The sequence below is a fragment of the Sus scrofa genome, chromosome 10 (assembly GCF_000003025.6).
Source record: "Sus scrofa isolate TJ Tabasco breed Duroc chromosome 10, Sscrofa11.1, whole genome shotgun sequence".
NCBI lineage: Eukaryota > Metazoa > Chordata > Mammalia > Artiodactyla > Suidae > Sus > Sus scrofa.
In genome coordinates, this window is record NC_010452.4 from 54,888,744 (window position 1) to 54,911,896 (window position 23,153).

At 38.9% G+C, this 23,153-nt stretch overlaps 1 protein-coding gene across 1 annotated transcript in view; it reads right to left on the reverse strand.

The window, feature by feature from the left end:
- MALRD1 (MAM and LDL receptor class A domain containing 1) overlaps positions 1 to 23,153 on the reverse strand; it is a 598,238-nt gene that overhangs the window by 105,938 nt on the left and 469,147 nt on the right. The window contains 1 exon segment of the mRNA XM_021064964.1: positions 7,445 to 7,708. Coding sequence (XP_020920623.1) covers positions 7,445 to 7,708 — 264 coding nt within the window.

Genomic DNA, 23,153 nt, shown 5'->3' on the forward strand with positions numbered 1-23,153 from the left:
CTTTTTAGGCCACACCCACACGGCCACTCACGGCAATGCCAGCTCCTCAACCCTCTAAACGAGGCCAGGGATCAAACTCACATCTTCATGGTTGAGTTCCTTAGTGCTGAGCCACAACGGGAACTCCACAATTTTTTTTCTTTCTTTGAAACATACTTATGGGTTTGAAGGAGTTGTTTATTTGAGTTATAATAGGTTATTGACAAAGACTAGTTTGAGAACTGCCTAGTAGAATTGATATTCTAGTGGAACAGAAAAATGGTTTTTTCAGAGTATATATTTCCCTTGACTAGAAGTGATAGGTCTGAAGAACTGAAGTGATACTTTTCACTGAGCAATTCTTCCTGAGGCGCCGAACATTAATTCACTTCAATAAATATTATTGAGCTGCTACTATATGTAAGACACCATGCTTAGCATTTCCATTGGAGAGGGCAGGACGGAAATAAAAATCCTGCTGTGTAGCACTGGGAACTATGTCTAGTCACTTATGATGGAGCATGAGAATGTGAGAAAAAAGAATGTATACATGTATGTGTGACTGGGTCACCTTGCTGTACAGTAGAAAATTGACAGAACACTGTAAACCACCTGTAATGGAAAAAAATTAAAAAATCATAAAAAAAGAGTTACCAAAACATAGATAGAAAGAAAACTAATATAATGATACAAGAATGATTATGCCTCAAAATCATAATAAAAGAAAAGCCACAAGGCTAAACATAGTTGGAAAAGCACTGGTATAGAGAAGTATTGCAAAAACAAAGAGATTCCTTTAGCGTAAGGAAGTCTGCAAAGGCTAAAAGTAAAAGTGGAGTCCTGAGACGTGTTTGAATTTTTGTGTTTCCAGAGCAAAGCCATCTAGCAGAGTGGGAATCAAGTCTATAGGCTGAGAATCAATTACGTTGATATTGGAACAGTGAGTAAAGCAGTTTGCCTTGGACTGGGGAGTTTGTGTAAAGCGATAGTACAGACAATGCTGAAAAATGGGGCTGAAACCAGATTGTAGAAGCAGCTATGATTTCAAGAGAAGAGATGATATTTAAACTTTTCCATAAGGGTTATATAATTTTGGGGTACACATTGACAAGACAAATGATATTCCAAACCAAGTAGGAAATAGAATAATTTTCCAATTCTTATAACATGAACAGATGTTTGTAGCAAATGAATGTATGAATATATACATGCATCTATATGTCCACGTGTGTCCATGTCATACTTCTTTTTTTTTATCACTGTTGGCATTGCAAGGGGCCAAGAGATCCTAAGACGATAGCTTTAAGGTTTTAAACAAGGTACTACGGTGACATTTTTATACAAAGATGACGCTCATCCACTTGTAGAGCATTATTTTGGAACTTCTTCCCAGAAATACTAATGGATCCATATACTTTTTCTTTTTTTCTTTTTGCTTTTTATGGCCACACCCACAGCATATGGAAGTTCTCAGGCTAGGGGTTGAGTTGTAGTTGTAGCTGCTGGCCTACACTACAGCCACAGCAATGCAGGATCCGAGCCTTGTCTGAGACCTGCACAGCTCATGGCAACGCTGGGCGGATCCTTAACCGAATGAGCGGGGCCAGGGGTCAAACCTGCATCCTCATGGATACTAGCCGGGTTTATAACCTGCTGAGCCACAATGGGAACTTCCCATCCATATGTTTTAACCTGGTTTCCAGTGTGACTGATAGCTTATTTTCAAGTTGACTTTATAATGAAGAACTCTAACTCATAAGTGGTATAAACACTCAACTCTGGCCCAAATAACACTGAAACACATAAGAAAAACATATAAGAAAACACATGGTTTCAATTTGCAAAAAGTTTTCTTTCCTTTCTATAGAATGTTTACAGTTGAGATAGTTAAAAATTGCTCTTTTACTTGGTGAAATTTGAAAATAAAATCTTAGTTTCTGTGGCATCTTAAATGGTACAACATTAAAGTTAATGGATATTCATTTCCTTTGAAAAGTAGTAGGTGGAAAATAAATTATGTTTGCAACTAATATGCATTGACACCTCTGTAGGATTGGATGTAGGAAAACAAATTGAATCATTACTTTCATTACTTTCTCGTTCTCCTCCATTTTTAATATATACACCAAAAACATTTCCCCAAATTAATCTAAATAAGCTATACATCAAGTTTACAGGGAACTCAGCTTTCAAAAGCTTCCCAGGACAATATTTACTTTTGCCACATTCCCTTTCAAACCTTATGGTTTAACGTCTATAAAAATACTTATTTCAACCTGTCATCATCCTAGCAGTTGATACTCTTTCCAACTGAAAAAAAGCAAAGTAGCATAGAGCGTTTTATGGCTTTTAGCTCATTCCCTCAGGTAGATGATACGTTGAAGATAAACAACTCAGGAATGGGTCATTGGAGTCACTTCCCTAGAGAAAAATCCTTTTTGAGAGTTATAGTTGCTCCATAAGAAACATACATAGAAGTAAAGCGGGTATGACTACAGATATATATCCATTTACTCTTAAAGTGAACACTCATGCATGGAGCACAGATTAACATTTTTTTTTTTTCCTTTTTAGGGCTGCACCTGAGGCCTGTGAAAGTTCCCAGGTTAGGGTCAAATCAGAGCTCAGCTGAGACCTACGGCTCAGCCACGGCAAACCCAGATCCGAGGCACATCTGTGACCTACGCCACAAATTTGGCAACACTGGATCCTTAACCCACTGAGTAAGGCCAGGGATTGAACTTACATTCTCATGGATACGAGTCAGTCTTAACCCACTCAGCCACAGCGGGAACTCCAGATTGCCGTTTCTAACAGCAGAGGAACTACAGTCTTACACCACGAGAAAGAAGGCTACGAAGCCCTCTGAGGCATGTTCCCACCTGGCACAGAATAGGACGGATAGGTACTCTATCCTTGAACCCAAATCAGTCACTACTCTTCCTGAAATACAGTTTAAATAATTTTAATAAAACTATACAGATAATTTAAAGGAGAAAGGATCATAATTTATTACATTTGGATTATGCACTTTACCATATTAATCACTTAATTTTCCAATATCTCTGTAAAAAACTTAATCCTATGATTTTCATGTTGAATAAACTGAGGAAGACTTCTGCTAGGAGCTATGAAATGTGCAGGATGATCTTTATTCTGCCACAGAGAAGCACCATAGGATGCAAGAATGAAAGGCCTTCAAATATCAATTGCTATTGATTTTCCTACCCTTTTCAGAATTCTAATCCTGCAACACTGAAACATGGGCAAGACTCACCAAACAAACAAACTGAATAACCACACCTCTTATTTTGTCTGCCATCCCCCTGTGAATGCTGACTTCTTGATTAAGTTTTCTCGAGCTGGTTTCTCTACCACTTTCCATCTTCTCCACAGAAGATGGACTTCACAGTTCTCCCTCCCACCCCCTAGCATGGCCTCCCCCAAAGGTCACCAGCAACCACTTTTTACTTTTCCCCAGTCTGTAATTTTTTTGTCCTAGTCTTATGCGATCTCTCAGAAACACTTGAACCTGTGAATACCCTCTGAAAGGCGCTCTCTCTCTCTCTTTTTTTTTTTTTTTTTACAGCCACATCTGTGGCACATGGAAGTTTCTGGGAAGGGGTCGAATCAGAGAGGCAGCTGAGGTCTACACCACAGCCACAGCAATGCCACATCTACAACCTATGCCACAGCTTGTGGCAATGCTGGATCCTTAACCCACTGAGTGATGCCAGGGATGGAACCTGCATCCTCACAGATACTATGTCAGGTTCTTCACCTGCTGAGCCACAACAGGAACTCCATAGCACTCTCCTTTGGTTGTCCTCCTATGTCTATGACCACAGCTCAGTCTCTGAATGTCTTATTTTACTTACCTGTCCTTTAGGTGGTCCTTAGGGTTCTGTCTGCCAACTTATCTTTTTCCCTCTCTACATTATCCCTTTTACATCCAAGGCTTATATGCTGTTGGCTATGGGTCTTTATATATCTTGCTTTATCTCTTTCCTGAGCTCCAGACACCTGTTTCTAACATATTCTTAACATTTTCATGTGGATGTGCCAGAGATATCATAAATGTAACATGTTTAAAAATGAAGTCACTTTCTTGCCCTAAAAGGTCCTTTTCCTCCTATTTTTCCCAGCTCAAGAAATGGTAGATGAGCTGTCTTCTTGCCTGGATCAGAAATTTGGAAGCTATTCTTCATTACTTTCTCTTCCTCTTCACTCGAATGGCTCTTCAATCTATTCATAATCTTTATATTATGCCATCAGTCTAATCAGTCCCTTTGTATTTCAACACTAACATCTCCTAACCAGCCCCAGTCCTTAATCCAGTTCTTTCCATGTACCACATAAACACTTTTATATCACAGGCAGAGTGAGGTGGACCCTTCAAGACCTAGTGCCTGCTTATCCCTCCCAAATTATCTCTACATTTCTCACTACAAACTCTATTTATAAAAAGTATGTTTCAATCAAACAACTTTTTCTCTATTCTTGGAACATTCTTCACTGAAATCAAGTATCTCTACTTTACTTGCCTAATGACTACTTGTCTTTCCAAATTTGGCTCTTCAATCACTTTTCTTAAGTTTATAAACTTCCTAGTACCATAGTTAGTGCATACCCTATGTTTTCAAAAACACTCAGTTTATGGAGTTCCCGTCGTGGTGCAGCAGAAACGAATCAGACTAGGAACCATGAGGTTGCGGGTTTGATCCCTGGCCTCGCTCAGTGGGTTAGGATCCAGCATTGCTGTGAGCCGTGGCATAGGTCACAGACACGGCTGGGATCTTGCAGTGCTGTGGCTCTGGTGTAGGCCTGCGGCAACAGCTCTGATTAGACCCCTAGCTTGGGAACCTCCATATGCTGCAGGTGCAGCCCTAGAAAACAAACAAAAACAACAACAACAACAACAAAACCCATTCAGTTTATCTCTGTTACAGAATTTATCACATGGTATTCCCAACTTTCACTTACTAATGTCCTTTAGTAATATGTACTCTATCTAATAACTCAAGCTTGCGCCATATCCATCTGTATCAACAATGCCCAAATACACTGCGTGGCATAAATTATATCCTTAACGGAAGTTTGTGAGTGAATGAATGAATGAGAGTTTATAAAATCCATTCTAAATCAACAAGTGAGCCCAGAAAAAAAAAGTGTTATGCTCTCAATTGTTTGGTAAATTTTCACCATGGGATGCTTTTATTCTGTAATTCTGCTCTAGCATTTTGTCCAGTTTATTTTCACACAATTTTACCTACAGAATCATAACTCAATAAGTATTTTAGAGATGGAGAGAAGCAGTCCTTCCTGATACCAGTGTATTCCTAATGTGGAATTATTTCCCTTTAGGAGTACAACTCCATATATTACTATCTCATCGGACACCAATTTTCCAACATACATCTAAAAGCATAGGGATACAGGACTTTCCTAGGTATCCCTTTAAATGGCATTGTTATTTGAAATCAAATATCACATGACTACATTGAACTAAATCTGTTTTCTATCTGCCAAATTCCATGAGAGCCTTAATGGGAACAGGAATAAGGCTTCCTTTTCCTGACTCGCCTCCATTGTTTTTTTAAACTGGTCCCTAAGAAAATAGCATAAGACCTCACAAACTGGCTTTATTACAGAAAGTCTATGTAGGAAATCAGAGGGAGACAGAAAACCAATCTCTACACCTACACTAGCAGAAGAAGGTCACTGATTTAAGGTCAAAAACTTCAAACATCCAAAAACCATCTTCCTTTTCCTTCATTTACTTTCATACCTTTTCCAATAGTTACCATAATTCTGGATGCCCACACAAAACAGGGCACTGAAATAGCCTTCTATTTCTGCCAATATTCCTCTCTTACAGTTGCATTCTGAACTGATTTTTAGCACTCCCTCTCAAAAATAAGTGGCCACCAACATATGGCTTATGGAGCTCTGTCATTACAGCCCTTGACTAAATTTATAATACAGTATTATATCATGTGAAATAAAACAAACAAATAATTAAACAGTATGGAGATTCCTCAGAAAGCTAAATATAGAACTACCACATGATCCAGCAATTCACTCCTGGGCATATAACCAGACAAAACTTTCATTCGAAAAGATGCATGCACCCCTATGTTCACTGCAGCACTACTCACAAATAGCCAAGATATGGAAACAACCTAAAAGTACATTGATAGATGAATGGATTAAGAAGATACGGTACCTATATACAATTTAATATTACTCAGCCATAAAGAAGAATGAAACAATAGCATTTGCAACAACATGGAAGCAAACAGAGATTCTCATATTAAGGAAGTAAATCAGAAAGAGAAAGACAAATACCATGTGATATGACTTATACATTGAATATAAAATATGGCACAAATGAATCTATCTACAAAACAGAAACAGACTCACAGACATAGAAAACAGACTTGAGGTTGCCAAGGGGAGGAGGGAGAGGAATGGAGGGGGAGTTTGGGGTTAGTAGATGCAAACTCTTACATTTCGAATGGATAAGCAATGGGGTCCTACTGTACAGCCCAGGGAACTATATCCAATCTTTTGGCATGGGACATGATGGAAGATAATATGAGAAAAAAATGTATACACATGTATAACTAGGTCACTATGTTATATAGCAGAAATTGGCACAATGCTGCAAATCAACTATACTTTAACATAAATAACTAAATAAATTGACATAAAAATGTTAGCGATGCTTTGACTCTACCATGATTATGTGCTCACCTTAAGGAGTTGTATAATTTGTATAATTACTTAATTAACACTCTTCCTTCCCTACCTGACAGAGGCTAATTATAATAAAGACAGAAGCTGTTGAATTCAGGACTCGGAATTTTCCATGCATTCTCTCAAATCCTCACAGCCCTGTAGGGTAAGTACTACATGGATGGTTAAATGGACTCAAACAACTTTCCCAAGGCGGTACAGGGAGCAAGTGATGCGGATGAGGTCAAACCCTACAGATTTACTATTGCAGGAATTCTCAGTGAGATAACATCCACCGGGGAAGTTGTCCAGGTCCAACCCCTAACTACATCTCTTCACTAAAATGGATAACTTCCCATTTGCTTGAGCCATAGTCATGAACATTTATGGTGGGAAGAAATGATACACATCTTCAATTCATTCCCACAACTATTTGTTAAAAAGATAACAGATGCCTAAAAGCACCCTCTGTCTGAATGACCCAGATGTAAATAAAAAAGGAAATCAGAGCAGTTTAACAGAGATGGGTGTGACTATACACAAATGTTTTCAGAAATGCTAAGCAAGGATTGTCTGCTTTGTTTAGCAACATAACACAAGCAACTATGCTGTTGATGATAGGATCATGGTAAGACTCTGGAGAACTTTGTTCTACCTTTCAAGCTCTCTCTATCATTTCTGAACAGCATTTCTTCCCGAGCACACTGAGTGAATGAAAATAACTCACAGCAGCCAGATTCATCTTCGTTAAAGCGACAGTCAGGCACGCCGTCACACAGCAGGAGGGATGGGATACACTCGTTGGTGGAGCACAGGAACTCCATCTGACCACAGAGCTGAGGTGGGGGGTCAAGGGAACAATCCATTTCATCAGATCCATCCAGGCAATCTTCCTGTCCATTACACTTCCCTGAGAGGGGGACACACTGGAGTGTGTAGATACAAGAAAATTGATCGGCTTCACATGGTGACGGCTGTATAGTGACAGGACCTAAAAAGACAACAAGTCAGGTCATGTTCACATTTGAGGACTTGTTTCTCTGCCTAGTGTCGAAACATGATACTTTCATTCTTGCATAAACATGAAACATTTAGTGACTTTAATTCATTTCCAAGTAGGAATAATATGAACGCTAACAAAACACGGCAACATGATCAGAGAATAAGCCTTATTTTAACCTCAGAATCAACAGTCTTATAAAGGGCTTCCTTGTCATGAAAGATGACACTTTCATATTAAAGAGGAAATTTTGGTTCATGTTCTTAAATTTGTCTGTCAGATTTTCCTTGAGGAGTAAAGATATTTTTATACAGTAAATTAGGTATTTTGCAAAGTTGCACTCACAACTTTGGAATTTAAGAAAATTGGCATTATGTCATTATATCAGTACACAGTTTTTAAACTGTTTTTGAGTGGCCTCTGTTTGGGGAATTTGGCTCCTGAGACCTTGGGGAGGGCTGAGTGCAGAAGTAAGGTCTATTATGGTTTTGTCACACTTCTCTCTCTTTGTCCTTGGGTCTTGATTCCATTTCAAGGATCATGTGCAGACATATCTAAAGTGCAGATGAAATCATAGTTTAAGCCAAGGTATTGAACTAGTGGAATTCTTCAAGAAAATATGGTTCACACCCAACCAACCCATTTTATAGGTGAGAATACTGAGATTCATAAATTGTTAGTGTTCAAAGATCCAATGTAAACTTGATGCAATGTTATCATGTGAAATTATTCCACAGCAATGGTTTAAGTCAACACTTAAACGGTGAGTAAAGAGTGTTCTTGTACTTCCACTAATAATATTCCAGCAAATTGGTGGAATCTTGTATATTCACAGATATTCTCTGACCTCTAGAAACAGCAGCAAGTCAACACTCTTTGCTCATGCTTTAAATTTTGACTTAAACCATTGCTGTGGAATAGTTTCACATGATAACTTATACTTCATATATTCTTAATAATAGATATTGATGGGCTTATCAGTATATTAAGGTGAAAGAAAACAGATAGTAGTGGAGGCAAATTCAGGAAGAGTTTATTTTGTGTTCTTTACATTTTAAACTTTTATTATACATGGATTATATAAGTGGTTTGTTGTATGCATAAAGATGGTGGTGTGAATTCATTTTAGAAATGAAACTTAAAAGTTCCTCTTCCTCATCACTCACTCAGCAGTGGTGATATATCCAGAACATCTTTAGTTTCAAACTGTGATGAAAGTCATATATCTGTGGGAATCTTTGTCCATGAAAATGAGACATTACAAATGAGAAAATGTATCCTGACATTAGTATCATGTTCTTACTGAACTTCTAAGGTCAGAGCGCACATAATTGCAGTGTTCTGATGTAAATATTATGAATTCAAACTAAGAAAGTAAATTGGTTTTAAATTTTTATAACTATATAGATAAAATATAACTTTTTATAACTATAGATATGTATCTTCTTGTTAGATAGATAGATATGGACATGTAACTAACAAAAGTCAAATAAATAGTTTTCATTTTTTAATTAGATTAATCTCATCTTTAAGAAAGGGCAGACATCTTTAATTTTTTCTCAAATATTTTAAGGACTAAACTTTTATCTTTATGAACTCATGTTAAGGTTGAATCTCAACTCAAGGTTGAAAAGATTGAATAAACTTTTTGCATGTGATAAAATTCTAGAACCAACTTTAGGAATATACGTATTACTTAGCTAAGCTAAGGTACTGATCTTTTCTGAAAAAACATGAAAGAGAAGCATGTTTTTATTTCAAGACAAGCTTCTCCTCCTATTCAAAATGAGTTGTGTGTGTGCTTCTTTATATTTTTCTATTATATTAGATGTGTAAAAATAAAATTCTCTCTTTTACCTGAGGGTAGCAATTTTATTAAATTCTAGAATTATTTATACCAGAAGATATTCAGAGTCACTTGTTCCAAGTCCTTCTTTACAAGAAACCTGGTGGGCTTATACAATCTACAGTGGATTCTGTCTTGTACTGTCTCAGTTTTTCTACCAAGATCACTTGTATTCCATCCAATATACTTTTTTTGGTGGAAATTATGTGTGTGGATTTGTAGTGACCATCCATAAATTGTCCATGCATCACTGCTCTCTTGGGTCTACTGTCCATGTAGCATGACAAGCACATGCATGTTAGTTCTCATGCATTTGGAGAGAAAATAGGTTAGGAAGTGCTGCTTTGGGGTATAGGAGATTTGTATGCAAGTTAGTTTCGAGAAAGGTGATTCTGAAACCAATAGAAAAATTCCACAGTCAAAGCCATACTAAGTGCTATTAAGAAATTATAGTCACATCATTGTAACATCTTTACCAGGTGTTTCTTTTCTTTTCTTTTTTTTTTTTTTTTTTTTTTTTTTTTTTGCTTAGAGCTGTGATTTCACATTGAGTTTGAATATTCCACATCAGAGCTGGAGTTTTAATCTCCCTGTGATAATACAGTGACATATTAATGCCACACAGAGCTAATGGCATGAGGCAGTATATGTTCAATAAATATTTCTTTTTTTTTTTTTTTTTTTTTTTTTTTTTTTGTCTTTTGTTGTTGTTGTTGCTATTTCTTGGGCCGCTCCCGCGGCATATGGAGATTCCCAGGCTAGGGGTTGAATCGGAGCTGTAGCCACCGGCCTACACCAGAGCCACAGCAACGTGGGATCCGAGCCGCGTCTGCAACCTACACCACAGCTCACGGCAACGCCGGATCGTTAACCCACTGAGCAAGGGCAGGGACTGAACCCGCAACCTCATGGTTCCTAGTCGGATTCGTCAACCACTGCGCCACGACGGGAACTCCAAATATTTCTTAAATTGATGAATTTAAAAGATATTTCCTTAGTAATCTTACTCTCCTTTATAATTCATACGAAGTTAAATAACCAAAATGGATAAACTAAAGAATGCATTGACATTGACTATTTCCACTGATTTAACATACCGCAAAAAGTAGGGTAGATTCAGAAATAGAAACCTGAGAGCTTTTTCAAAATATAACTTTCTGATGTATTTGAATGTACATGTGTAATTTAGTAACTAAAGCTATCTTTCAGTCACATGTATGCGATGGGTTTTACCAACCGATTCTGAAGTTTTATGAGATTTTACATAAAGGACTTTTGCAAACAATAGAGCATATAAATGTATAAGAATAAATGTGCTTTTTGTTTTATAATAATTCTTAGGAGAGGGAAAAGGAAAATATTTAAGAAAAAAGCCCACCTGGGATAAAGGGGTTTAGGAACTGGCTTTGTCAACTAACTCTTCCATTTCCACACTGGTTTCCCAGGAAACAAGACATTCCTCCAATTACCATATTCTATTTCATTTTGTGCTACGCGCAGATAGGTACAACTTCTGACATTACGGGTATTTCTTTTTTCTCCTACAGGATGCTGTGTTTCATTGTTCACTTAAGTTTGGGCAGCAGTTGAAATATCTTTTTTAGAGCAATAAACATTTCCTACTGATAATTTATAGCAAAACGCAATGAAACAGTCTCATGAATTTCATATAAGTTCAGTAAAAGCCTAAAGTGCCCAAGGAAAATCTGATGGATTTTTATCTTTGTGAATAATATGTTTAGTGAAAAGCAAAATTGATTGCTTATTTTGAAAGGGGAAAAAAAAATATGCACAAGGAACTTCAATTTTCAGGAGCAGGAATTAAACTCTTACCTAAATCTTGTCATAGTCAATAACATCAGTGGTAAAATTCTCATTGTAAAATATAATAATCAGTTATAAATTGGTAATTATGTGTCTCTGGCAAGTACTTCCTCAACAACATTCCAAAATACCACAAAAAGCTACAGGAGGGGAAAAGATGATAATTTTTTTAATTTCAATTCCTCAGACCTCTTGGTTTAAGATTATTTTGAATTGTAATTTAGTTTTATGTTTTCATAAGTCCCTTCATAAAGTATACAATACTTGTTTCTTTGAAAATTAAAAATACTTACCTACAAAAGAGAAATAAACTCAGATTTAGAGAACAGACTTGTGGTTGCCAAGGGGGAGGGAGAAGGAGTGGGATGAACTGGGAGTTTGGGGTTAGTAGATGCAAACTATTACATTTAGAATGGGAAAGCAATGAGGTCCTACTGCATGGCACAGGGAACTATACCCAGTCTCTTGGCATAGACCATGATAATGCAAGAAAGCGAATGGATGGATGTATGTATGTACCCGACTGGGTCACTGCTGCTGAACAGCAGAAATTGGCACAACATTGTAAATCCACTATAGTTTAATAAAAAAAAATATTTATCTCTAAGGTGGAGTCATCAGATAATCATTTTGACCTTTTATTTAATTTCAATATCTAATAGCTTAAATAGGCCTGGAGGGCTGGAATGTGACTTCAGTTTAGACTAAAGAAAAGAGTCCGGTGTTAACAGAGAGGTGTGGGGAGCATGGAGGGAACGTGAGGAATCAGGAGGGCTCGTGTGGCTGGTTGGAAAGGACACACAAAAGAGAAAAGCCGAAAGTGTGACCAAAGAGCCCAAAGTAAAGGAACTCCAAAAGCTTGCAGAAGTTGAGTCCATGTAGAAGCTGCTAAGTATCTGAAAAGAGAGGCCAAATAGAAAGGGATCTTTCCTTTCAAAGTGAATGGTGACAGTTGGTCAGGACTAAAGCTAAAGATACAAAGGAGCTGACCCATTCAAATGTGATACAGACATACTCCATGCACTGATATGTGCACATGCGTACCTTTATGCAAGCATCGTGTGCATGCGCATGTGTGCATACGTGCACACACAGAGGAAGCTTATTTGAAACCATGAAGCTCTTGGCTGGTGATGGAAAGTCTGGAGGGAAGAGGCTGGGCAGTGGATGGGCATCCTTGGAGAGAGGACACCTGAGGTGGTGGTGGAGGGTGAAGTCCCTGTTCCCAGAGCTTCCTCTCTCTCCCTGAGCACACAGAGGCTGCAGACGCCAAAGAAAATCAAGGATATATTTTCCATACCAGGGAAGGATCAAGCGCTGACGAAGCAGAACATATTTAAGAGACCCCAAAGAGTCATCATTTTTACTTAACATCAATATGTGCCATGAGAATAGCAAATTCCTTCCTAACTCTAAATAGTGATACCACTGCAAGTGTCTGAAATTGCATCAGTGAAGTATTTTCTGCCTTCATATAACCTCAAATAATCTAAAACGTATGTGAATGTGGAAACATACATAAAAAGATATGAAATGTTAGAGCAGTTGCCGGTCATTTCTTTCTTGTCATGAGGCCTGGAACCCAGAGAGAACCTAGCGGAAAAGAGATACATTCCTCTTTTATCATCTCCAGATGGGGCTATACCATAGTTCCCGGTGCTGGTGTGGCCTCTGTTACAGCAGTGCTGGACCAGGTTACGTATTTGCCCTAATTTAATGCTATTGTTCACTGATGGCTCTATCCTGTATTAATGGCAACTTTATTTAATAATCGTAGAATTCCCCAAATGTTGAACTCTCGCCTTCTAACTTCAGGGCCAATATTTTTAAATACAGTTCCTTTTAAATCCATGCTTCACATGGCTTCCAATATACATTTCCCAAAGGAAGACTCCTGCTCAAAAATGGTTCTTCAATGCCTTACATGATTACGCCTGCTGCCCTTACAAGACTAAGTCCACTGCCCCGTGGTTTATTCAGTAACTGAGTCCTGAGTCAGCCTCACTATGTTCTCCCCATAAAGTCTAAAACTGCAGGAGAAATAATGCAAATGTCACTTAGGACTGTTTTGTACCCTTTGCCAGCTGGGATGGGGCCAGGAAAGAGACTGCTGTTGTCATCCCTGTGAGTGGGAAGGTTTTCACTTGCAGAAAGTCTGAGTGGGTGTTTTGGCACCCATCAGTGATTATTTGTTTCAGTGTGAAAGGCTTGGGTGGAGAGTGAGAGCTCTCTCTCCATCACACACTGCAAACATATACAATTGAAGGAAATCTAAAAGTCTTAAGCAATCTGTCTGTGGGGAAATATTGCTAAATTTCACACTCACTTGGGGAATACCTCTTCTCCACATTTCAGGAAGGTCAAAGGAGAGAAAGGCAGACCCTGAGATGGAGATAGCAAGCTGGGCAGTAGTGAAGACCACTCAGGAGTGAAATAGAATTCTATGACGGTTTTTCAGAAATATCCCAGCCATACAGTCTTAACTTCCTCCATGGTCCAACTAGAGAAAGTGTCTCTGATATCGTAACTTTCAGGGAACAAGGCAGTGGCACTAAAGACAAAGATAAATATATACAGCTATGCTTAACTTATATATTAACTTTTGAGGGATAGGAATAAGTAGATTTACCTAAAGTTTGGAGTTTCTACACAATTGCATTATTATTACTATTATTACTATTGTTCCTTTTTTTTTTTTTTTTAGGGCTGCACCCACAGTATACGGAGGTTCCTAGGCTAGGGGTCCAATCGGAACTGTAGCAGCCGGCCTATGCCAGAGCCAGAGCAATGCAGGATCTGAGCCGCGTCTGCGCCCTACACCATAGCTCACAACAACGCCAGATCCTTGACCCACTGAGTGAGGCCAGGGATCGAACCTGCAACCTCATGGTTCCTAGTCAGATTCATTTCCGCTGTGCTACAGTGGGAATGCATTATTATTTTTAAAATCACATAGTTTTAAGACTAACCTTTGCCTTTCTAATAAAAGAATTTAAAATGATTATTTTAAGTGTATTGAGTTCTCTTGACCATGGGGAAACCTATGGCAGGCAAGCCTAACATTACGCTAATTACATTACGACTAGAAGGAGCAGAAAGGGCAAAGGGTTGGATGTTTTAGGACTTGAACTGACCTCTTAATTGATCAGTCATCTGCTCCATTTAGCAGAGAAGACCAGACATGGACCAGTCATTCCTTTGTACCCTTTTTTACCAAAAGCTGGATATTCTTCTAACCTTATGCTTTCCATTTTGAGAAAGTTTATATTAGTGAAAATAAGTCCTATATGTAAACCCATTTATTTACTCTTGGTTAAGCCAAGAAAATTATTTTTTTGGTGTTTTATTTTCTCATTTTCAACACTTTCCACAAAGAATAACCCATCTTTTCTGGGTGAAATGTTCTTACATGTCAATAAGATGCTATTAGAAAAACTGGTCCTTCTATTGAAGCCACTTGCTTTTTAAGAAAAAAATCTTGGTGTTCCTGTCATGGCGCAGCGGAAACGAATCCAACTAGAAACCATGAGGTTTAGGGTTTGATCCCTGGCCTCTCTCAGTGGGTTAAGGATCTGGTGTTGCCATGAGCTGTGGTGTAGGTCGCAGATGTGGCTCAGATCCTGAGTTGCTGTGGCTCTGGTGTAGGCCAGCAGTTACAACTCTGATTAGACCCCTAGCCTGGGAAACTCCATATGCCTTGGGTGTGGCCCTAAAAGGACAAAAAGGCAAAAAAAAAAAAGAAAAAAAATCTTTTCTTAAAACAGATTTTTTTAGTGAAGCAGTGTCACTTTCCTACTCAATTTCTTAGGCAACAAATAAACAAGCTGGTTTTCATAAAGTCTGGATGTTTTCCAGATAACAACATATGTGTTCCAGGAAATCAGGTAATCCATAATAGAAGAACACTCTAATAGCCCAAGAGAAGAAAACAGGGCCTGATTGACCTTGGCAACTGACAAACTCCCAGAATCCCTCAGCCACACTTGGCCTGGTAAAAACATTTGGCCCGCTGACTGTTTATGAGTGAAAAGAAAAGGCTCAGCAAAGTATGATAGTTTTCAAAAATGACTGTATGTCAGAGAAACGACTAAATCATACTATATTTTACTTAATATACATATGTATTTATATACTATGGATATCCAAATAAACATATATATATGTGTGTGTGTGTGTGCGTGTTGTGTGTGTATATATATATATAGTTATAAATATAGTTATATAGTTACATGATAAACATCATCATTCCTATAAAAGCATTCAGCTTCCCCACCCGCCACCCCCTGTTTTTTAGGGCCTCACCCATGGCATTTGGAAGTTCCCGGGCTAGGGGTCCAATCGGAGCTACAGCTGCCAGGCTATACCACAGACACAGCACCATAAGATCCAAGCCATGTACGTGACCCACATCACAGCTCACAGCAACGCTGGATCCTTAACCCACTGAACGAGGCCAGGGATCGAACCTGCAACCTCATGGTTCCTAGTCAGATTCGTTTCCACTGTGTAACGATGGGAACTCCCTAAAAGCATTCACCTTTACGACAGAGTGTTGGGAATGCGAACTGTGGTTTATCATCAGATTCCATAGGAAGCACTTGTCAAACCCAGGCTAATGGAGTGTGGTTCCTACTGAGACTGATTTTCCCATGGTTGTCATTTGGATTTCTTCCCCGTAACTCAACAAAATTCCTTCAAGCCCGAAGGTCAGCAGGAAACCAAGTTAAGAACCACCTCACAGTGCAAGAGACAAGCTTCCCCAAATGTCATTAAGAGGGAATCCAGATCTTACTCCCACAGGCCTGCTTGGCATTAGCTTTTAATGCCATTTTCTGGTTCTTGTGTTTTTTCCTTCTTATCTAATGCCCCTTCCAGGAATAAAGAGGAATTATCCCATCATTTGACAAACCGTGAGGGCTGCAAGACCTGCAATAATGAATGTAAAAGCTAATCATACTATAAGCTAATAAGTGAGTCAGGCTTGAATGATAATCATTTCCCTTTACCTTTTTGTACATTCATCACTCTGTTTTAAAATTAGGCCCATGAATCACTAACTGAATCAAAATTATAAAAATGACCCATGCATTAAACCAGGTTTTAAATCCTTTCCCTGCAATGAGTATGATTATCACTTCTGATATAAAATGACTATCTACTCTGTATCGAACGCTTACTTACATTTTCCTCATTCAACCTAAAGTTAAAGATGACTTATTCTCATGAAATTTTTTTTTAAGAAAAAACAAGATAAGGGCATGGAGGGTTTCTGAATGTAAGGGATCTGAAAATGACAGAAAACAAGCAACACATATCACAAAACACCATGTAAGATATATTACAGAGAGCTGTAAACTTAAGGCTAAGACAACCTGGAACAGAGTTTGGCCTCCTGTGGGGAATTTTAAGCAGAAGGTGGCTTTTGCTCTGCTCTTGAAAGTGGAAAAGGATTTACTCAAGAGGAGATAAAGGGCAGGGCAGCCCTAGCCAGAGAAGCAGCAAGATTACAGTCAATGAGGTGAGAGAGAGGGTATGGGACAGGACCAGAGAAAGGCAAGAGGTCCTGTTTTTAAGGGATCATTTCATCACCAGAATCAGAGAGACAGGAAACAAACTGGAATGAAGGATGAGATGTATTAAGTAGGCAAGTGAGAGCCTCTAAGAATCCTTCTTCTTTAGAACGGATGTGAACGTGTGTATTTTGATTAGTCTCCATTTCAATTCCTCTCTCACCACTAGAGTATAAATAGAGAATTTATTGTTGCTGGTCAGCTTTATAAATGGGTCTGCATGGTTGCAGAATATTCAAGCTTGATTGCTATTTAGGAAAAAAGGAGAGGAATGATCACCTAGAGATGGAGATAAGGAAATTAGAAATGTACAAGTAACTCAGAAGATTTAAAGTGTGGATATATGACGTGGGTTTAGTCAATAGTATGCTTCCCACCAGCTCTTTTGAGGGAGTGACAAGCGGACGATTAGAGAATACTCCTAATGCTGGTATAGTAATGGCCAGGGGATAATGCAGATCTGAAGGAACTTCACAGGTGGTGGAAACAGGCAGTTTTACCCTCTGATTTAGTCATTCTTACTCGCGTCCCATGCAAGTTCCTGTCTTCAATTCTTAGTTTTACATTGAATTGTTAGAGTGATCCAATGTTCTTTCAATAAACTTATTTTCTGCCTAGTCAGATTCTGTTGCTTGTGAATAAGAAAAATGCAAGGTCTATTTTTCTGGGCTAGAAGATTAATAGGCTAGTTCTATGTGTGTGAGTAAATCAGATAAATCAGCCATAATAGAGATTCTGATGAGTAATAAGAAGGCCTGGGGAGTTCCTGCTGTGGTGCAGTGGGTTAAGAATCTGACTGCAGTGGGGAAGTGTGGGTTAGATCCCTGGCCCAGAGAAGTGGGTTAAAGGATCTAGGGTTGCTGCAGCTGCTGCATACGCTGCAGCTGTGACTCAGATTCAATTCCTGGCCCAGGAACTTCCACATGCCAAGGTGCAGCCATAGAATGAAAAAAAATTTTTTTTTAATTTAAAAATTAAAAAAAAAAAGAAGGACTTGGAGTTCCCATTGTGGTGCAGCAGAAACAAATCTGACTAGGAACCATGAGGTTATGGATTTGATCCCTGGCTTCGCTCAGTGGGTTAAGGATCTGGCATTGTTGTGAGCTGTGGTGTAGGTCACAGACATGGCTTGGATCCTGTGTTGCTGTGGCCGTGGTGTAGGCCAGCAGCTGTAGCTCCGATTTGACTCCTAGCCTGGGAACCTACATATACCGTGAGTGTGGCTCTGAAAAGGAGTAAAAAAAAAAAAAAAAGAACAACTTGAACAAGAGTTTGAGCAGTAGAATGCAAAATCTATAGAATTTGCTGCCTGACTTATGTTGGGTGTAAGAAAATGAAGACATAAAAATCCTGGTTTCAAATTGGATATTTAGAAAAAAATAAAAGGCATTAAAAAATTGATGACCTCTCTTTATTGTTATTCATTCCCAAGAGTTCTTGAGGGTTTTTTTTTTTCTTTTTTTGAGGGGGTGGGAGGGCCATGACCACAGCATGTGAAATTTCTCGGGCTAGGTTGAACCTGCGCCACAGCAGCAACCCGAGCTGTGCCCCAAGGGAACTTCTTTGAGGGTTTTTTTTTTTTTTTTTCCAAATCAACTCTTACATATGGTACAAATAATCTTAGTATGGGATAAGTTTTCATTAGCAATATTCTGGATCCATTATGCTAAGTAAACATGCTCATTCTTTGCCTTGAACCACAGCCTTCATTTTCAGTCCTCTGTCCAGCTGGGAGGAAGGGAGCCACGAGCCCTGAGGCTCCTTCCTCTGAGCCTGACTTGGTGTGTGCTACAGCTGTTATATTGTTTCACTAGAGCTGACTGTGTGCTCTCCTCCCCAGATCCACCTTCCGTGATGTCACACTGGCAACCTGAAAGCAACCAGGCGGGGGCGGGGGTACTGACACAAAGGAACCAGGGAAAGAAAAAACTACACTCACGTCAGCCCCCCCCCACCCCCCGTGAGGCTAGGTACCAGCCCACCACTGAATATTCCTCATGAATATTCATGGACGGCTCAATAACCTACTTCTGTGCACTTGATACCGCCTTCACGTCAAATGAAATCATCTCAGAACCACAGTTCTTAGAGCTGAGAGTTTGAAATACACAATATACTATTTTAAACTTCCAAGTATGCCCCAATATCCCAATATTCCCTGAGACTATAAACTCCTGGAGAGCTGGTGATAATATTATAGGAATATATATATGTCCTTCCAATCTAAGGTCAAGGCAGCACAAGCAGATTCTCGACAAACTTTGACTAAATGAAGAGCAGACTTAAATTCACAAATTTGCAAGGAGTGAGAGGTCTTCTGTGTCTTCCTGCAGTGACATTTCTGCTTTAAGCCCTGGACCCCTTTGAATTGCCTCCTCATTCTCTCTCTCTCTCCCTTTCTACGTCATTCTCTATGCCTTTCTTCTGCTCTCCTGGTCCTCTTTTACAAAGCCAGTCCCATATGAGCAAAAAAAGCAGACTCGAAAGGGACTTAAGAGATTGTCTATTTCAGTTCCCTGATGATGAAACATGGTCTAAGGAGTTTAAATTACTTTCTTAAAATCATACAAGCCTTTAGTGGCACAGTCATCTCTTAAAAATTTTAGCCAAGTTGTTATTTTTCTAGCACTCAATAGAGCCATGCAGAATCTGTTGGACAATTCGCTAATCTCTGTCTCTGTGTCTTTTCCCCAAGCAAGGATTTGAGAACAAGACGGAGGCAGAATTCATTGGCGGTAGTGAAGGAAGGTACCGTATAAATTCAGTTGATGACTTTTTACTTATTCATCTATTCATTTAATACATTTATTTCTCTATTCATAGGACATCTTTATTGAGTATCTACTATATAAGAGGACTCTTCTAGGCACATAGAATATATCACTGAAGATGATATAAATGACATAGATGATGCAAACAGACAAATATTTCCATCTTTAAATAATTTGCATTCAAGAGAATACACCTGTCCTGGAAATGCTCCAGAGTAATACTTGCTGTTCAAATCCAGAGATGTGAAATGAGAATGCAAATCTCTTTTCAAGAATGAGGTGAGAGCTACCGTCGTTTAGCAGTGATAGTATAAACAAGGAGGTTTTGTGGCTGCCTGTTCCCCTTGAATTTTTTATAAGTTTCATTATTTCGTTTGGCACCTTGCTAGTTGCTGTCATTGTACATTTACCAAGTTAAGATAAAAGGGATGCCCCAGGATAATATTTCTTTTCTTTAGGATGGCACTCACTCCCCAAAGATCTATTTTCTTTCGATTTTAAAAAAATCTAGTTGGAAAGACTGTTCATAAAGTTAATCCCTAAAACTTCAGTCTTCTTAGCTTTTAAACCCATAGCAGCATCCCTTGCTATTTACTATTACTTGCATATTTAACTAATGGAGCATCAGATTCAGCATATTTCAGTTAGGAATGTTAACTGGTAAAAAACAAGATGCCACAGGTTACTTAAGAATTCTTCCTAGGTTTTTCTTTCTGTTTTTTGTTTTTTGTTTTTTGTTTTTTTTTTTTGCAAACAAGCAAGCAAAGTTTTTATTAAAGGAAAGCAGATATCTCCCAGGGCTGCTGCGAGGGGGAAGAAGAGCCCCCTATTCTTAGGTTTTTCTAAGTGACTCCTCATTTGTCTGAAAGAGTTAAGGCAGCTCTTTCAAGAAAGGTATATTTCCTACATTTTGACATAATCATTTCAGGGATGAGAAAAATCAGGTCAAATGAGTAGTAAGTGTTTTAGTGCCGTGTTGAACCTGGTCGACCTTACTGTTCCCAGTTGTATTAGTTTCCTAGGGCAGCGGTAACAACAAAGTACCACAGATTGGATGGCTTAAAACAACAGCCATTTATTCTTTCACAGTTATGTAGCCAGAAGTCTGAAATTCCAGGTATTGACAAAGCCAGGCTATCTCTGAAGGTTCTAGGGGAGAAAACAGTCCATTAATTTCTTTTAGCTTCTGGTTTTCCTGGCATCCTTGTCATTTCTTAACTCAAAGAGGCTTCACTTTAACCCCTGTTTCCTTCATCACATGATACTCTTTCTGTGTGCCTGCTTCTGTGTCCCTTTTTCTCTCCTTATAATGATACTAGCCATATTGTATCAAGGGCCAACCTATTCCAGTATGACTTCATCTTAACTCGCATTGTAATTATATTTGTAAAGAACTGACTTCCAAATAAGAGGACCTTCTGAATGTATACATGTATGTGCAACTGGGTCACCTTGCTGTACAGTAGGAAATTGACAGAACACTGTAAACCAGCTATAATGGAAAAAAATAAAAATCACTATAAAATAAAAAGATCACTTTCTGAGGATCTTGGAAGGCCATGGATTTTGGGGAGGACACTATTCAACCCAGAACACCAGGCAACCTATGGTGACAAATGCTATATTTGTACATCCTTTCATTTATGGGAAAGTGTATTTGGGGGACAGCAGGTGGGGGAGACTGATCAAAATAACCAAAAAAAACCTAAAATGAGGATGAAATGAAGCTGAGAGTTTGCAATTTTTTAAATCTCAGAATGTTAATATGGACATCAGAAATAAATGTTATGCCAAATATAAAAATGTAGATGTTTTCTTAAGATCTGGATAATATTATCTAAGTTAATTTAGTTGCCTTATTTCATTTGAATCTAGACTGAGTTAGCTAAGGAAAGATGGAAAGAGCAAGTAGCTTTGATGTATAGAATTTTTCGCATTCTCTGAGGGCTAAATAAAGGACACACAAGCATGAATACTAGAAAAATCTATCCAGTATTTCTCTGGCTTTGTTCAACAAATATTCATTATAGAAGGCCCTGTACTATCTGAATTTTTGCTTTTTTTTTTGTCTTTTTGCCACTTGCCAAAGCCACAACAATGCAGGATTCGAGCTGCATCTGTGACCGACACCACAGCTCACAGCAACGCCGGATTGTTAACCCACTGAGCAAGGTCAGGGATTGAACCCGCAACCTCATGGTCCCTAGTTGGATTCGTTAACCACTGCGCCACGACGGGAACTTCTGAATTTTTGCTTTTTTTACAACTATATTCCACCAGAAAAGCATGTTCCACACTGGGTGTTTTCACTCAGTAAAAATAAAATATTTGGAGAGAACTTCATTGAAATTTGATTGATTTTAAATTTTATGGGATAATAGTGCTTCCTTTATACAGTGTTCCTAGCAAATGAAATTCTCCTTGCTAAATGCTAACACTTAAAAACCCTTTTTTTCCCCAAATGTTTATGAGGCATAAACATATAATTGCTATTTTTTTTCTTCTTGAGAACCTTTAAAAATTCTGCATGAGGAAAGGAACATCAGAAAAATGGTAGAACAGAAGGTCCTCAGCTCCATCCCCCAACTGCAAACAACAAGCCAGCAGCCATCCATGACAAAAGTGCCTCCATGGGAAGTAGGAGCTTTAGGATCCTGGTAGGAGGTTGCAAAAACTCCAGTAAAGCCCCAAACCAAGGAGAGCTACTTTGGGAAGTTAGGCCCACCCTCTAGTGGCAGGTTCACTGAAGGTGATCCTGGCTACAGACCAAAAGTAGCCCTATCCCTCAACGGAGTCAGCTACAGCCCTGCTGGACCTCAGTCCCCAAATCAGTCCCATCTGTCAAGAGATGTGGGAGGACCAGACCTTGGACTTGACTACACATGCTGAAGTGGTTCTATGACCCAGTTCCAGCCTTGCTCTACTGCATCCCATGAGTACATCTTGCCTACACAGGGACCCAGCAATACCCATTTGTACCCCTGGAAGCAGGCCCACTGATAGCAGTCCTGGCTATGGACCCTGGAGCTGTCCTGTGACTCAGTTCCAGTCTTGCTCTGCCACTGTCCTGTGGAATTCCTGCTCACTCAGGAACCAAGAAGAGCCATGTTTGTGTGTGCTCCCACTAGCAGGCTGCTGGCTTCAAGCTGACTGTGGTCCCTGAGGTAGCCTAGTGACTTGGCTTGAATTCTTCATTATTTGATTCCCAGAGGAGAAGAAAGAAAGAGAAAGAGGCAGTAAGTTTATTTAAAGAAATAATGGCCAAAAACTTCCCAAATCTTGGGAAGGATGTAGAAATCCAGATTCATGAAGTTCAGAAGTAATCAAACAGGACCAACTCAAAGATGTCTATCCAGACATACATTACAATTAAATCATTAAAAGTCAAAGAAAAGAGAATTTTGAAAGTAGCAAGAGCAAAGTAA